This window comes from Rhinoderma darwinii, chromosome 9, assembly GCF_050947455.1.
Source record: "Rhinoderma darwinii isolate aRhiDar2 chromosome 9, aRhiDar2.hap1, whole genome shotgun sequence".
Lineage (NCBI taxonomy): Eukaryota > Metazoa > Chordata > Amphibia > Anura > Rhinodermatidae > Rhinoderma > Rhinoderma darwinii.
The window spans coordinates 55,407,137-55,425,424 of NC_134695.1; the positions used below are offsets into that span (position 1 = coordinate 55,407,137).

Consider the following 18,288-nt stretch of genomic DNA (forward strand, 5'->3'; position numbering starts at 1 on the left):
GCTGTATTATACCGACACATTAACGTTACTGAAGTGTCTTGACAGTGAATAGACATTCCTTCCAGCCAGGACGTGATGTCTATTCACAATCCCGACACTTCGGTTACGTTTTTGTGGTACTTACAGCAGATCAAGCGTAATCTCGCGAGATCACGCTGTAAATGACAGGTTACAGCAATATTAAGCTTGCTCTGCTGTAAGTACCACAGAAACGTTACCGAAGTGTCGGGATTGTGAATAGACATCACGTCCTGGCTGGAAGGAATGTCTATTCACTGTCAAGACACTTCAGTAACGTTAATGTGTCAGTATAAGACAGCACATACTGATCTAGAAGGATCCCTATGCGCTGAGTAAATGAATGGAGATAAGTGTATGACCCTGATTGGTCAGCGTCATGCACTCCTCTGTACAACGCCCACTTTGTTAATAGTAAAAACATGCCCAGTTGTCCATTAAGAAAGTAATTAACATAAAGTGAAAATCGCTCCTAACGTGGTGAAAAGAGATCGTTTTTCTCAATAAAAAGCACTGCTGTCACCTACATTACAGCGCCCATCTCCTTATGTAGGAGATAGGGCACTTATAATGTGGTGACAGAGTCTCTTTAAAGGGGTTTTCCCGCAATAGAAATTTATCACCAATCGATAGGTGTTAAATGTCTGATATCAGGACGTTCCTTCTCACTGTGATCGAGTTTGAGTGGAGCGGCAGTCGAGCATGCTTTGGGACTGACGCTCGGCTGTTTTAATCAATACCATAGACTTTGAATGGAGTGGAACCGCGCTTGCCTGACCACCCTTCCATTTATTTTCTAGTGATTGGTGTGGCTTCCAGCAATAAGTTATATATGTCCATTGTGGGAAAACAACTTTAAGCAGACAACACATTGCTATAGATATATAGATATGTAGGCTGTCCTTGAGACGTGCCCCCACTGAGTCTTCATTACATAGCCAGCTACTACTAATACTTGTTAATGGCAGCCATGCACAGACTCTTTGCGCGTCTCACCAACCTCCGTGTCCGGTCTTGTAAAATCTACAGGGGCCAAACTACTGCTTCAATGGACTACAAAGAGGACAACACACCCGACCTACCTGACATGTATAGGGTACAGCCTCGATATTAAAAGGAAGGGTGGAGGGTGTAGCATTGGGTCCTACCATAGTTCATTTAGGCAAGAGTCTATTGAAAACAGGATATAGGTTGTGAGGAGTGAAAACAGTCCATGCATGATTGTATAGGGCACTTTATATAGGAACAAACCTATATTGTGCTTCAACATTAACAACGGTTATTAGAAGTTTCTTGAAATTATTTTCGATGGGAAACCTCTTTAAAAAAAGATGATACTACGGTTTAGATTTGCGTGTATTAATGGTGGGCATCGGACACTACCTGTTTTTCAAGAGAAGTAGTGTAAGATGTAGAGGTTGTGACTTCACTACTATAAACAATGTGAGAGTTTGGTATAACTCTCAAGCATCAAAAAATCCCCAAAACTTAAGTCTTCATATATCTTCACATACATTACCCTTTACTATACACCATGAATATTACAACAGCGGCTTTGATGAGATATACAACGAAAAATCTGTATTTAAAAGGGTTTTTATTTTGTCTCACTATACACATACCTGATGTAGTGTTAATCCTTGGACAACAACTCCTTTTTGTGCATCTTCTCGCACGGCAAGAGGACCAGAATTTGCAAAAAGATCTCGGATTTGCTCGTTGTACACCTACGGAAATGAAGGAAATTTTAGAATGGTATTTTCCATCTAGAATGATCTAAAATAGCATAAAATCTTCATCATGAAAAGTGCAGCAAATCTAAATAGTCCCATGAAAACATAATATTTTCATCTTTATTATGATGCTTATTATTTAGCGACATTGAAGTTCTAGCTTTTATTGCAGGCCACTGTTTCAATTTCTGGACCATTAAAAAAAAAAAAATCTTGTTTGATAATGACACCAATAGGACTGCTTACAGGATCGACGTCTTCATGCAATTACCACAACCATATATTTTACAAATACCCCTCAAATAACAAGTAATAATTTGTCAGATGAACATGTATTAGTCTGTATTCTATATATTAGGCATCAGATATACTGCCACAACCCCTCTGGTATTGCCATCTACATAATACAAGCACACAACAACTGCGCTTGTATTCCATTAATAATACCAAGCACTATGCATTCTCTATGGTGATGTTCACATGGTATGTAGGTGAGGCAGAAAAAAACGTTGCCGAAACGGCCTCCAAAATCGGCATGTTTTCCTGGCTGATTTTCGATGCAGACTCAAAATTTCAAGCTGCTTTAGACGCTATTTTTAATACTTTTCTGCACAAAAAAGTACCTAAGGCATTCGGCGCAGTTTTTTCAGGCTTTCCATTGTTTTCAATGGGTATTTGTGCCACGGATTCTGCTCCAAGATCGGTCAGGTGTTTTAAAAGCAATGGGAGAAAAAAAGAGAGGTGTTTTTCACGTGGATTTCGATGCAGAAAAAGCGTTGGAAGCAGTGTGCAAAAAATGCCATGTGAACCTGGCTTAAAACTGCTCATCGTTATGTGAACTGACCACTGACTTAAAAAGACGGTCACCAGTTTCAATTCACTATCTCCAAACTAATCTAATAGGCGCTTTGCTGATTTGCAAAGTTATGAGCATTTTATTTAAATATGTAAATTAGCCTTTATTAGAAAAGTGGGAGGTAACAGCAGCCATTCTCCAGAGGTGGAGCTACCTCACAGTCTCTGATGCTGTACTATCAGCATGAAGCAGCTGCACACACAGTGTAAGAGACTGAGGCTGGCGGGGAGTGGGATCGTTTCAAATAGCCATATCTCGGGCTGTGGGCTACCTAGAACAGCTGGTGGCATATGAAAGAGGAGATTCTAATCTTTCATAGGACACCAGGATCGCAATTTTAGCTGTGAGACAACCAGAGATTTTGCCAGTTTAAAACCCAGTTGGGAATGGAAGCTGGATACTAGATAATCACGCTTGTTGCTGGGCAGGGAACGGGGAGAAGCTTTATGCTGATTGGACAGCATCATACCGAAAACATTACACCGCCCAGAGTGAAAAAAAAAAAGAGTCACCTCCTGTTTGGCTATTACAGCCACATTAGCATATTTAGAAAAATGCTCAGAACTTAATAAATGTTTTTTTGAAAACAAATTACACTGTAGTTATCAGCAGCAAAACGCCTATTACATTAGTTAGGAGATAGGGAATTGATAAAGTGGTGACAGAGTCCCTTTAAACGGAACAATTTAAAAGATGTACACTAGGGAATCGCTCATAATAAGCAGGTTTCCAAAGCTAAACTTATGCTTTAAACCACTGTGATGTGTCCCCTAGAGATATGGCATGTACCCCCCCCTGGGCTCTAAATCTAGGCTTTAAGCGAAAACTTAAAGAACTCCACTGCTGCCGATATGCACGTGCATCATAGGTTTGCTACAAACTAGGGCACTATCTATAATACAGACCCATAGGCACAGTGTGCCGCAGTACAGGGACTACGTCTTTGCCATGTGCATGGGGACTTAGGCAGAATACAAGACAGCTGGTAATTGGATTAAAGGTAAAAGACTATTATTATAGTCAGCTTTTTTTTTAAATTCGGGTTCTTGGGAGAAAGTAAAAGTAAAGAAAACTATGATAAAAAATAACATGGTGTGTACAATAAAGTTAACCAATTTACTGTGCCGAATCCACTCCAACAATGTGGTGTTTGTGCCAATACCGATTAAATCGTCCATACACAGTGAAGTGAGAAAACGGAGCAGTAAAGAGCGGCTTTCAGAAATACATTAGTTTAATTTTGACGTAAATTACCAGTGAAAGCGCCATTATATATTACTACCAAAGAGAAAGAGCCAAAGAGGATCCACGCTATTCTCACAAGAGACACAAAAATAAAAGAATGATTTAGAATAAGCACATTTTTCTCCAAAGACATATGTTTACCAGCCAAACACTCATATCAGAGACTTGCAGAGCGAGGATCTTCTGAAACCAGATCTTCCGTAACCAGAACTAATCTGACTGGTTCACAGAACACATGTTGAACGCTAATGCTACTGAAGGAAGAAAGTAAAAATCATACAAACCTCCAGGTAAGAGACGGCAACGTTGCATACTTTTTCCTCTTTCATGCTCTCTATTCGGTTGTACAGGTCCATCATTGTGAGATACATCACCCCAGGGTGTCCAGGGGAGCCGAGCATTGTGTGGGTCTTGCCTGCTCCTGTTGCTCCATAAGCCAAAACTAACGAGACAGAACAAAAAAGTGTGAAAATGGAAACAAAATCTATAAACATAATACCGTAAAACTAGCCATAAACACTAGATAAATGTCAGAGCATATTGCCAGCCTAACCAGTGGCGCAGATATATAGGGTACAGGGGTTGCAGAAACTTTTTTTTTAACAGTGCTACAAACACTACAGAGAAGTTTTTCCTTTACCCCAGGAATTCTATTGTACAGAAGTGCCTAAACCTTTTTCATAGAGGTGTCCACTTTTTGTTAGATAATCTACCAGCGGACAAGGGACAGGCATATGTAGGAGGCAAAGGAAGATGCTGAAAATGTAATACCGTAAATGCCGCTCATTGAGATGCCCCTGGTGCCCACAAAGTAGTGATAGCAGCTACTTAGTAGTTTGCACTTGATCCACAGCCATGTCTGCTCCTTTTCTAGACCCTGCCCTGAACTGGAGTGTATAAAAGTGATCAGGGAGTATATGATCCACACCAGCTTATGGCCCTGGCCCAGACTCACAGTCCATATATGATTCACCGATGAGCATTTAAAGGGAATCGATCACTTACTTCCTGCTGTCCTCTCAGAGCAGCATGAAGTGGTGACAGACGTGCTGATTATATCCACAGTCGGTCATTTATGTGTGAACACCAGGTTTCGTTTGGGTAAACCTGCAGTTTAGTATTTTCAGTGAGCTGCATGTGCTGTGGATTTAGAGTCCGGCATATTCATGAGCTGTGGACTCCCCCCTACCCAGCCACCACCGATTCACAGCTTTCTCAATATTACAGGGAGAAGGCATAACACTATTTGCCTGGACACACATAAAAGGAAAATAGGAGGTTTCCCAGTCCCCGGCTACAGGATCAAGATGGACTTGGATACACTATAGAATGGGTAGGGGGGGGGGGGGGTGGATTACCTTTTGAAAAACCTCTTCCTTATGCAGTAATATTTGGAGCTTTGCATTTACTCTGTACAAACGTATAGAATGTCAGTTTTCTCTCACAAAAGAGAGCACATTTTTAGCTTATAAATTTGTCCTGTGTATGTTTTTGCACATTTTTAAACAAATAAGAAGTAAAAGTTATATTTTATAAGCTCTATCCTTATTCCACAGATTTTTTATTAATTCTAAATAGAGTATTTATACTACAAAAAACCTTTGGTGGAAGGAATAAAAACACCACCTGACATCTATTCAATATTACTGTGCAAAGACAAAAGCGGACATGAAAAACTCGAACTATCAGAGTTATTTCAAGAACAGGCACAAATGTCTTTGTAAGGGCATAAAGTAATTGACAAAATGGAGCGGGCTCCAATGTTGACACCCCCCACACCCCAATGGCCCACATTGATTCCTGGTGACATTCATTTGAATGGCCGGCATGTAAAACTCAATTTTCCCCTATAGCGGCTGAATGTATGGCGTAATGAAACTTCCCAACTGATTGCCGCCGGTACCAGGAGATGAACCAGCAGCAATCAGCAGATTCCTGGGCGTCTGTCATTAGAGCAGGGGCGGTCTTAATGAGACACTCACTTTTTTAACAGATCTCCCCGAGCTAGAACTTCTGCCTTCAGGGACCATATGGCAATAAAAGATGTATTCTAAAATTTGAGCACATACTGTGGTCCCTCCAGTTTATTCTGATGTCAAATTAATACCGGAAGATGTTAAACATTTGGTCACAAAAAGACTGTATCTAATATTCTGAATGAGCAGGTTAACTTATACGTCTGTATAAGCTCAATTAAAAGTTTGAATGGGACGAGGGCTAGTCATAGAGATACTGATCATTAAAGCGTACCTCTAGTGGAAAATAAAAACTTTAGATGCTCTTAAATCCTCATGTGCAGTAACTTAATGGACCCTTTCCCTTCAAAGCTCAGTTGTTTGCACTGCAGACCTCTCCCTGACAGGAATCTATTATCTGCTATGTTACAGATAAAGTGGAACTGCAGCCCAAGTCAGTTACTACAAGCCTTCTAGCGGACACTAGGGTGTATGCACACTCGCAGGTTTTGATCAAGTTATTGATCAAGAATCTCTTACCTAAACAGAGAATTACTACCCGTCTATATGTCTAGAGAGAACTTGCTATTAATAGTCATGTGATTACAGCAGCCTCAGCACTGATTTAAGAAGGTGTAGGAGCATATTTACACCTGAAGGTTTTGTTCAGGTTTTTTTTATGCAGTCTTTGAAGCCAAAACCAGGAGTGTATTCAAATAAGAGAAGTGGTATCCGTCCTTTATACTTTCTTCCCCTTTATGATCCACCCCTGGTTTTGGCTTCAAAAACTGCATAAAAAAAACCTGAACAAAACCTTCAGGTGTAAATATGCTCCTACACCTTCTTAAATCAGTGCTGAGGCTGCTGTAATCACATGACTATTAATAGCAAGTTCTCTCTAGACATATAGACGGGTAGTAATTCTCTGTTTAGGTAAGAGATTCGTTACTTTCGGTATCTCAATCTGCTCCGGTAGTTGACATCAGCAGGGAGGAAGTAAAGGGCTGAAGTAATTCTAGTAACCCCCTTCTCTTCTCCTTAATAAAATTAATAGAGTAAAGTTATCAAACAACATTGAGCACTATTTTTATTTATTTTTTAATTCTAGAAATTCGAGATTAGAAACTGGAATCATATTTACACACGGAGGTACATATCCTAAGGGGTTTTCAAGTGGATCATTAGAGGTATGATTTAAAGTATTCGTTGAAAAACAGACACTAGGATACCTACCAGTGGAGTTATATCCATTCAAAACACCATCAAGTACAACCTTTGTGGTCTGTTCAAAAACTTCCTGCTGGGTTGAATTCTCATCAAAGATGCCATCAAACACAAACTTAAGATCTTTACTCTTCCTTTTGCTTATGTCTCGATGGGCCGCACTCCTGCTATGAAAAAAATTTACTTCTTCGACTTTTGGATCAAAAACTAAAATGTGCTTATCAACCACTTGCACGACGTTGGTAAAATTGGCGAGTTTCTCCTTTTCGTTTGGGGGACGGACTCTGACCACCACTCTTACATGGCTGCAAACGTCAAATTCATGGGCAGCCATGTTTTAATGGTTAAAAATCCAGGGAAAGGGATATATTCTGGAAAATAAAAAGAGAATAAGAATCACAATTAAACAAAATGACAATTCTCTCCATCAACAATAATTTCTAGCTGTGCTAATTCAGAGGTATAAATATAAAGCTGGTGACATAGGACATTTGTTTTCACTACAGCAGTGGAAAAATTATGATTTCAACATTTTCGGTAAAAATTTTCAGTAATTATCAGTCAGATCATTAAAGGGGTTTTCAGGTTTCATGTAAATAATGCTTAAAAGGAAGAGATGGACCTCAGCATCGCAGGGTGTAGGCCTCAGGATAGGCCATCAATATCTGATCATCGGAGTTCCGACTCCCGTCACACCTGCCGATCAGTTGTTTTAAAGGGGTTTTGTAGCGGCGGTTCACAGTCTTACACCCTACTCCAATTGGGTAGCTGCACGCAAGCCTAAGATCACCACGCACAATGCCAAACGTCGGCTGGAGTGGTGTAAAGCACGCCGTTACTAGATTCTAGAGCAGTGGAAGCGTGTTCTCTGGAGTAAGGAATCACGTTTCTCTATTTGGCAGTCTGATGGACGAATCTGGGCATGGCAAATGCCAGAAGGACGAGACCTACCGGAATGCATAGTGCCTACTGTAAAATTTTGTGGAGAAGGGATCATGGTCTGGATTTTTTTTTTTCAGTTTTTGGGATCTTTATTTCCAGTGATGGGTAATGTTAATGCTGCAGCATATAAATACATTTTGAACAATGGTGGCTTTCAACTTTGTGGGAACAATTTGGGAAAGGCTTTTTCCTGTACAAGCATGACTGTGCCCCAGTGCACAAACCATAAGACATGTTTTTACGAGTTTGGTGGGAAGGAACTTGAGCGGCTGCACAGAGCCTTGACCTCAACCCTATCAAACTCCTTCTGGGTGAATGGAACGCTGATTTCACGACAGACCTCCTAATCCAACATGGATTCCTGACCTTACAAATGCTCCTTTGGCTGAATGGGCCCATGGTTTTGGAATAAAAACTCATAAAGCTGTCTGGTAGTTTGCTACAAATGTATCAGTCTGAAGGCCAGGCTGTTTAGCTAAGGCTGTGTTCACATCACCGTCACTTTCTGCTGAGGGGTTCCGTCTGAGGTTTCCGTCAGGTTAAACCCTCAGCGGAAAGGCAAATGGAAACCTCAGCTTCCGTTTCCCTCACCATTGAACTCAATGGTGACGGAAACCTAGCTAATGGTTTCCATCTGTCACCGTTGTGCAAGGGTTCCGTCGTTTTGACGGAGTCATTAGCGTCGTCAACTGCCCTATTGGTTCCGTCAAGAACAATGAAAACCCTGTCACAATAGTGACAGACGGAAAGGATTAGCTAGGTAACCGTCACCATTGAGATCAATGGTGAGTGAAACGGAAGCTTGGATTTCCGTTTGCCTTTCCGTTAAGTGGTTAACCAGACGGAAACCTCTGACGGAACCCCTCAACGGAATGGGCAAAGGCGATGTGAACAGGTCCTAAGATTCTTAAACATTACACATTCTTACTAGCTTTTGCAGCAGCTGTCTGGCTCTAGGTTCTACAACTGATAAAAATTTTCTAAAAACCCATAATTTGAAATTTCTCAAAACCTCTCTAGAGGGTAACAAAATCAGTTTATAGTTCTCAGAAAAACACAGAAACTTTACATTTCAATCCATTTGCAAGGATGTGTAAAACAAGAATAGGGTCTAAGTCTGATCATTGTAGCCATGCAATACCAAATTGTGATACAGTCTGAACGAATTCCAATTATTATAAAGTATTAACCATTTTGACTCGGATAATGTCCTAATTAAAACAATCATATACAGAACATATAGTAATTGTTATGACCAGAAGAATATGATTTCGGAATGTTAGAGCGTATATCACTCTGAACTCAGTAATTGCCATAACCTCATATGACTTCCTTTTCCTTTACAGGTCATGCACACAAGACATGTTTTTCTGTTCGTGAATATCTCTAATGAGTGGAATATCCTAAGTCGATTGAAAACGTCATCTCCAACTTGGTAAAGTTCAGTAGATAAATAGGACAGCCTGCTGTGTTGTACTGCTCAGATGCTTCCTTGTAACAGGTGTAGATACGACGCATTAATTATAGTGATGAGGACTCATGCACAGCAGGCGTTTCTGATCTGATGGACTCGTCTGGTTACGTAAATCAGGTAGACGGCATTTGTGCCTCACTTCCGGGAATTTACTCTGCTTATTAATGAAGGACAGGGTTATGAAAATATCTAATAAGTCAGATTTGCTTGATATACTGCAGCCATTAAAACCAACATAGAGCCCCAGTGCTACATTGGCCACTCATGCAATACACATAAAACCTAATGTGGGAACAGCTTAAATGGACACTAACTTTTCAAACAATTTATGCTAATCTAATAATATACCGGATATAGACCAACTTTGTAATGGACTTAAGGCCCTATTACACCGGCCAATTTTGGCTGGTGCAGCGAGCGCCAATCAACCAGACAGCTCGTTGATCGGCGTTTGTTTGCTCCTGTCAGAAAGAGCTATGGATGGGGTTGAGCGGTCATTACTCCGATCACTCGACTCCATACAATATAGTCATGACGGCACCGCATCTCCTTGTTTACGCAGGGAGATGTGCTGCGGACAACAATAATATTTAACTTTTTTTTTTAATCTATACGATCAGCAGATAAACAATCGTTTGCTCGTTCATCTGCTGATCGCTGCCCTGTTTAGACGGAGCAAAGACCGTCCCTAGTTACAGAGCAGAACTGACGGGCTACAGAAGGTGTGTCTACTCTACAAGTCTATGGAGAGGGGGGACCAGGAGGAGGGAGCAGAGGGAGAGAGAATGAGTCAGACACAGACTCGCTGCATACAAGTCTATGGAGAGGGAAGGGTTGAGCAGAGTGAGAAGACACAGAGATACTGCTGGTAAAATTTCTATGTCACACAAGTGCTGGATTCACAGCTACACTGCTCATTACTGCTGTATAATCTCCTCCATGCTACTGCAGAGTCTATATATGTGATAGCTAGAAATAGGAGAGTAGGATTCTCCTCTACTATTTATGCAGTGTAAAGACTACATGATAGCAGTTAGCTGCCTCTGAGCTAGTGGGCAGAGTCTGAGAATTAGTGATAGAGCCTACAGAATGGAAAACTGCTAAATAATACAGAAGTCATATAATGGTCAGAAATATATGTGTGTACATGAGGAAAAACACTGACAGCTTATTCTGTAAAGTCATTTGAAAAGTTAGGTATGCTGCAAAGGGATATTCTCATCTCAGATATTAACCCTTTCCCGTCGCTGCACCGGCGATTTACGTTGGAAAAAGGTCCTTAAAAATGGTGCCTGCTCAGAAGAGCGGGCATCATAGCCGCCGGGTCTCTGCTGTGTTACACAGCAGGAACCCAGCGGCAATGCTTGTGATCAGAGATCTCTGATCGCAAGTATTTAACTCCTCAGATAATGGTGTCAGTTGTGACTACTGGCATCTGAGGGTTTTTTTTTTTGCTTTCACTTTCAGGTTGCTGCTGTTCACCAGTCTCCGCACAGCGAGATTGCGGGAGCCGTTGTACTCCTATAGCAGCTGGCGGCCTTGTGAACGCTCCCAGCCCTGCTATAGGAAGATTGCTATTGAGATCTGCCTATGGCAGGTCTCAATAGCAATGCACTGATTTTGCCATAGACTGCAATAATGCGATATTGCAGTCTATGGCATAAGCGGTTTAATGATCGCAGGTTCAAGCCCCAGGGGAGCTAAAAAAAAATATATATATATATATATATATATAGATTTTATTTTTTTTTATTAGAAAAAACCCCAATATATATCTATAAAATTGTAAAAAAATAAAAATCACTTTCCCTAGATCACATCTAAAAATAAACAAAAATATACATAACACACATTAGATAACCCCGCGTCCGAAAATGCCCGTGCTATAAAAACATTTATCCAATACGGTGAGCGCCGTAGAGGGAAAAAATATCAAAATGGCCATTTGGGTGGGTTGTCACTTCAACCCACCCAAAAAATTTTATCAAAATGCCACATTCCCCAAAATGGTATTAATAAAAACGACGTCTTTCGCCGAACAAAAAGACGCCTTACAAAGCGCTATACACAGAAATACATTTGCATCGTCAGAATATGGCGATGCAAAACATTTTTTTTAAAGGTACTAAAACAGAACATAAACTATATAAATTTGGTATTACCGTGATCGTACTGACCCACAGAATAAAGGTAACGCTTAATTTTCACCGTACAGTAAATAATGTAAAAACTAAACCCATAAGAAAATGGCAGAACCGCTAATTTTTTCCCCATTTCCACCCCATTCTGAATGTTTTTCCAGCTTCCCAGTACATCACACATAATATTAAATAGTACCATTATAAAGTACAACTTGTCCTGTAAAAATTAAGCCCTCATATGGCTGTGTCAATGAAAAAAAATAAAAAAGTTAAAATGTTTTGAAGGCGGGGAGGAAAAAAACAAAAAGCATAAAAAGTCAAATTTGTCTGTAAATAACATTAAAAGTTATCAAAGTGCAGGAAGGGGTGAATCGCAATAATCATTGGCAAATGATTATTGCGATTCACCCCTTCCTGCACTTTGATAACTTTTAAAGTTGTTTTCTAATAAACTTGGAACTCTACTTCCTTTTTAAATAATACCAGCGCTGGATCGAAGTTCTCTTTTTTTTCCTGTGATTTCTGCCGTGAGCCGTATGAGGATCCGAGCGCAGTCTGAATAGACACAGCAGTGGTGAGCTGGAGGATTCCTCCCTTTTCTTTTGCCAAAATTTGTCTGGTTATGAAAGGGTTAATGGCATAATTAATAGGATATGCCTTAAAGGGGTTTTCCAATTTCTGAAAACTGAGGACCTATCCACCGGATAGGTCATCAGTATATGATCGGTACATGTCCGACACCCGGACCCCGCACCGATCCGGCACTCTGGCTGCCTCCAGGCTCCGGATTGTGTTGCCAGAAGCAGATGGCTCCGGTCAAAGAACAGCGGCCGAGCTGCATTATTGCAGCTCTGTTCCTAGTCAAGTGAATAGGAGCAGAGCTGCAGTTCTGCCAAACGGCCGCTATGCAGTTGTCGAAGCCATCTGCTTCCGATTCCAACTACGGAATCCCGTTGCAAACATACAGTGCACGGAGGTAGCCGGAGTTGTGGATCGGTGCGGGGTCCGAATGTCGGACAAAAAAAAATACGATCATATACTGATGACCTATCCGGTGGATAGGTCATCCGTTTTTAGAAAGTAGACAACCCCTTTAAGTGTCTGATAGCCGTGGGTCCCAACTCTGGGACTCGCACCTATCTCGAAGTTGGGGGTCCTCTGACCCCACCTAGTGACATGAACCCAACTAAAGACATGGCCTCCATCCAGGCGGTGAATCAGTGCAGAGGTGGTTGGGGTTCTGGAAACAACGGAGCCCGTTGAGCTACGCGGTTTCCGTAACTCCCTCAGAAGTGAGTGGAAATTCCGAAAACAGTGTAGCACAGTGAAAAAGCTTAGCCAAATGCTCTACTACAAGAAGATTAAGTATAGTATACTATAGTATAGTATTACATTGTTGCACAGTGTGTAGTATAGGCTACAGTGTCCAGAATGCACATCAGAAGAACACGTTCAGTACAGCCATTGAACCAGTAGGGTACTCTGGGAAGATACGAGCTCAGAGCCATGAAGAATTCTGGACGCAGCCTTAAAGAGGCTCTGTCACCAGATTATAAGTGCCCTATTTCCTGCATAATCTGATCGGCACTGTAATGTAGATAACAACAGTGGTTTTAATTTTGAAAAACGATCATTTTTTAGCAAGTTATGAGCAATTTTAGATTTAGTTTCTTAATGCCCAACTGGGCGTGTTTTTACTTTTGACCAAGTGGGTGTTGTAAAGAGGTTGTATGAGGCTGACCAATCAGTGACTAATCAGCATCATACACTTCTCATTGTTCCAGCCCAGCTTCTTTCACTGCATAACCACACTGTGCTGTGGATCATGCTGGGCTGGAACAATGAGAAGTGTAGGACACTGATTGGTCACTGATTGGTCAGCCTCATACAACCTCTTTACAACACCCACTTGGTCAAAAGTAAAAACACGCCCAGTTGGGCATTAAGAAACTAAATCTAAAATTGCTCATAACTTGCTCAAAAATGATTGTTTTTCAAAATTAAAAGCACTGCTGTTATCTACATTCCAGCACCGATCAGATTATGTAGGAGATAGGGCACTTATAATCTGGTGACAGAGCATCTTTAAGGCTGAATGCACACGTTGCGTATTACATGCGGGTTTGGCCGCGCGGATTTGTGTGTGGCAAAACCGCAGCGTAATACAGTACCAGCATAGGCAATGAGATTCCAGGGAACCTCATGTCCACGCTGCAGTATTTTTCGGGACGTAAATTGACTCGCGGTGCATATTTACAAAACCGGGACATGTCAATTTATCCCGCGATTCTGCTTGCGAATTCTTTCTCCCTAGTTCTGAGGAAATACGCAACGTGTGCATTCAGCCTAAATGTGAGTGGGCATGCTGATAATCAAGCTCAGTACAAGAAAAGTAAGGCAAACAGTTTGCAAAGCTAAATCAACATTATTGATAGATATGAGATAGATAGATTTGTGATAGATAGATATGAGATAGATAGATAGATATGAGATAGATAGATATCTTTCTATCTATCTTATACCTATATGTAAAATGTAATGTGTTGTTCAAAGGTGAACCTATGCTTTAAGCTATAAATTAGGACTAGCTGCAGTTACACTTGATCTGTTAAATGAATTGGTTTTAAGTCTCCAGCTGCGTGCGTTTCCACTGGGAGATTTAAGAGTGAAAAGAGAGAAGGCAAATGAAGAAGCCTCCCACACAAATCAGGAAAGTTGGCACGAATGTTATAACGTTACACTGTTGTGAAGTTCAGGAAAACGACTGCATCACCAATGATGATAGAAAAAAAATTACTGGATACATTTATTAAAGTTAGTAGAAAGTAGGGATGTCACGATACCAGAATTTGGACTTCGATACCGATACTTCGTTTAGTATTGCGACTTCGATACCAATTCGATAGTTTGCCAACAGTAATAAAAAAAAAAAAGTTCCATTTTCTGATGTGAGGCGCGTGGTGTGATGATGAATTTAACCTCCACGTACCTCACATTAATAGTAATTAACCCCATCAGGTTTCTCAGTCATAATGGGTTAATGTGTGAGGTACATGATGGGGTTAATTACTATTAATGGAGGTTAAATTCATCACACCACCTCACAATAAGTGATAGAAAGCAGTTTTTATTGTATTTTTTTACAGTGTGCACATCATAAATTATGCAAAAAAATAGTTGTGCAGGTTATTACGGCCGCGCCAATACTGAATGTGTATATTTTATGTATTGAGACTTATTTTAATGTTTATTGCAAAAAAGGTGTATGTGTATTTTTTTATTATTTAACATTACTTTGTTTTGATTTTATTTTGTAAACTTTAATGTACTGGCATATATCTATATACTGATGGTACACAGGCAGTTGTTAGGACATACCTAAGTGTGCCCTAACAACAGGAAATATGGTAGGACAGCCCTGGGGTCCTTCAATGGACCCTGGACTGTATGCCCATATATGGTATGTCCCTCAATCGCGTCACAGGAATTCCCTGTGACGATCCAAGGGGCATCCTCCCTTCTAATTTTCTCCTGAATGCTGCAGTCCGCTGTGATCGCAGCATTCACGGGAATAACGGCAGAGATGAGCGGTTTCTCTGATCTCCTTCGTTAGAGCGGGGCTGCGGCTGTGTAATGCAGCCATTGCCCCGCTCCTGACAGGTAGTGCGCGCGCGGTCAGCATAAGGAGATGCGACCGACGCTGCACTAATGAGAGGCGGTTCAGGCACGGAGGACAGAACATGGGGGTGTTTTGCATGGGGGTGTTCTCAGTGCCGCTGCTCATTAGTGCAGCACCGGCCGCATCGCATCATCCTGACCCCGCGCACTTGTTATTAGGACTAAGGAGCGGGGCAGTGGCTGAATTACACAGCCGCAGCCCCGCTCTCATACATTCATGTGTTACTATACTTAGCTGTGCGGACGCACAGCTAAATATAGAAATACATGAAATAACGGTATCGAACCGTTTGGGGATGCAGAGTATCGAAACAGTATCGAAGTTTCGATGCATCGTGCATCCCTAGTAGAAAGAAATAAAGAAGTTTAGTGATGATTGTTTAAAGGAAAGCTCCTGGCAAAACTGATCTGTGCTATGGTTAGGGCAGGGCCCGAAGGGTTGGTACATGACAGAAGTTTAAAGGGATATTCCCATTGTAAATATATATGGTACTGCTGCATTATATGCCATAAGTGTCTGAAATGTGCAGATCCCCTGACCCCTATCTTGCCGCATCTAGTTGCACAATGATCGGAGAAGTGGCCGCGACTCTCTCCATTCATTTCCATGGGAGTTACAGAAACAGCCAAGCACGCTTGCTCACCAGGAGGGACGGGAGTCAGGGTACTTCATTCTAGAAGTAGGTGCAGATTCCAGTAGTGGGACCCGTACCGATCAGACATTTATCAAATATCCTGCAGATATGTCATAAATGTCTACACTGGGAATACCCCTTTAAATCCTTGAGCTACAAACCACACACTCATGAGGGATGCATTAACAGTGGACACCTTTCAACAGTTCAGCTGCTCAGTGAGTGCACCAATGGCAAGTATTTTAGGGCATCTCATGAATGCCCACTGCTCAGTGAAAGATCCACATGCAAAGACTGTGGCTGTTCAGTGAATTGAGAGCAACCAGACTGTCAAACATGATTTTGATCGGACTAGCTAAAGGCTAGGTAAGCACTCTGCTGACAGCGAAGGGCATAGGCCGCAATTAATCAATTGAAAAATTACCATCTCAAGCTGCAGTGTTAAGCAAATTTTTCTTCAAAAAATAAAAATAAAATATTTACTTCTTAAAGGGGTTTTCCAGCCAGTAAAAATTGATGGCCCATCCTCAGGATAGGCCATCAATAGCTAATGGGTCATGGTCCGACTCCCGCCGGTCAGATGTTTGAGGTGGCCACAGTGCTCGTACGAGCGCTGCTTCCCCTTCATTTCTTCTTGCTCACTGTGAATGTTCGACACAGATGTAGCGGCGATTCACAGGTGTTGCATTTTCTCCCATTGAAGTGAATCGGAGGAAAGGCTACAATACTGTGAATCGCGGCTAAATGCGTGTCGAACATTCACAGTGAGCAAGAAGAAATAAAGGGGAAACAGCGCTCGTACGAGAGCTGCACCCACTTCAAAACAGCTGATCGGCAGGGGTCCCGGGAGTCGGACCTCGACCCATCAGCTATTAATGGCCTATCCCAGGGGTCTCAAACACGCAACCCCAGAGCCGGAGTCCCAGAGCAGAGCACTAGTATAGGCTCGGCTCTGCAGCTCTGGGAAAGCCCCTGACATCACTGTCCATATATGGACAGTGATGTCAGGAGCAGATATGGAGTCCCAGGCAGAGCACTAGTAGCACTCTGCTTGGGACTCCAGCTCTGGGCTTGCTCCTGACATCACGGTCTATATATGGACAGTGATGTCAGGGGCTTCCCCAGAGTTCCGGAGCAGAGCCTATGCTAGTGCTATGCTCTGGGACTCCGGCTCTGGCTTTGCCTCTGACATCACATTCCGGTCCAGGAGGATCCCCTGACGTCACTGTCTAGAGAAAGTGACGTCAGGGGCACCTCCAGCAGAGGAATCTCCTGCCTCTGCGTCAGCAACGCTCTGGCTGGTGATTCCACTCCCAGAGGGAGCCCCAATGGAGCCATCTACAGGTGTGTGTGTCTCTTTCTATAGGGTGTGTGTGTGGCACTATCTACAGAGGGCACTGTGGCATTATCTACACTGGGCACTGTGGCGCTATCTAAAAAGGGGCTGCCCAATCTTCATATTCTTGTTTCTGCCAAACGCTGCCAACTGAGCAGCCAGGCTGCATTTAGCGACACTTAAACAGGAAAACTGGGTTGTTAACAGAAATTTGCGAGCTTATTTTAAGTTTAAACCTAGCGCTATTATTATAGTAACGTAGTATTATAGTAATGTAGTATTATTATAGTAATGTAGTATTATTATAGTAACGTAGTATTATTATAGTAACGTAGTATTATTATAGTAATGAAGTATTATAGTACTTTAGTAATGTTATAGTAGTTCAAATAACTAATTGATTAACAATAATTTTGTATTGTATTAAATTTTAAATTAATGCTGCCCGTCAACTTCACATTTTTTCTATGTGCGACCCATTTACCCGGCCGAGTTTAAAGACCCCTGGCCTATCCTGAGGATAGACCATCAACTTTTACTGGCTGGAAAACCCCTTTAAAGGCATAGTCCATCTGCAAATACTTATCATCTATCCACTGGATAAGTGATAAATGATAGATCGGTGGCAGCCTGACTAATGTTCTATGCCCACCGATTAATAGAACCACGGTAAGGAGGAGTTTGAATGGAGCGGTATGCTGCAAGGTTTGTACATTCTTTCTTCTTATATTTTAGTTATTCTTTAGTGTAGACCATACTGCTGCTTTATAACCATTGCACAGCGTCTATAGAGCAGCATTATTAGTCTTTGGCAATTTTCTCTTCCAAGATCAGTAATTAGGGCATGCATATTAAGAAAACTATAGCAATAAGTACTAAAAGAACCAGAAGCTCTGTAACCTGTATATATATAAGGACCGTTATATTATGATTTAGCAGATGCACACGATGCTTAGATTTAAAGTAATAGGAAATGTTTTGCTCTAGACAAGGTGTGGGGCTGCATTTAAATGCCGTCTCCATAAATATATCACCTAAACCAGGCATCTGG

The 18,288-nt window shown here is 41.6% G+C and overlaps 1 protein-coding gene across 3 annotated transcripts in view; it reads right to left on the reverse strand.

Moving 5' to 3' along the window:
* The window catches only part of KIF18A (kinesin family member 18A), a 76,945-nt gene that overhangs the window by 49,464 nt on the left and 9,193 nt on the right, over window positions 1-18,288 (reverse strand). For all 3 annotated transcript variants that reach the window (XM_075837725.1, XM_075837724.1, XM_075837726.1), the window contains 3 exons: window positions 7,041-7,402; window positions 4,137-4,294; window positions 1,641-1,745 (listed from right to left, as the gene is read on the reverse strand). In XM_075837725.1, coding sequence (XP_075693840.1) covers window positions 1,641-1,745; window positions 4,137-4,294; window positions 7,041-7,365 — 588 coding nt within the window. In that variant the 5' untranslated portion in view covers window positions 7,366-7,402. The remainder of the gene's footprint in view (window positions 1-1,640; window positions 1,746-4,136; window positions 4,295-7,040; window positions 7,403-18,288) is intronic.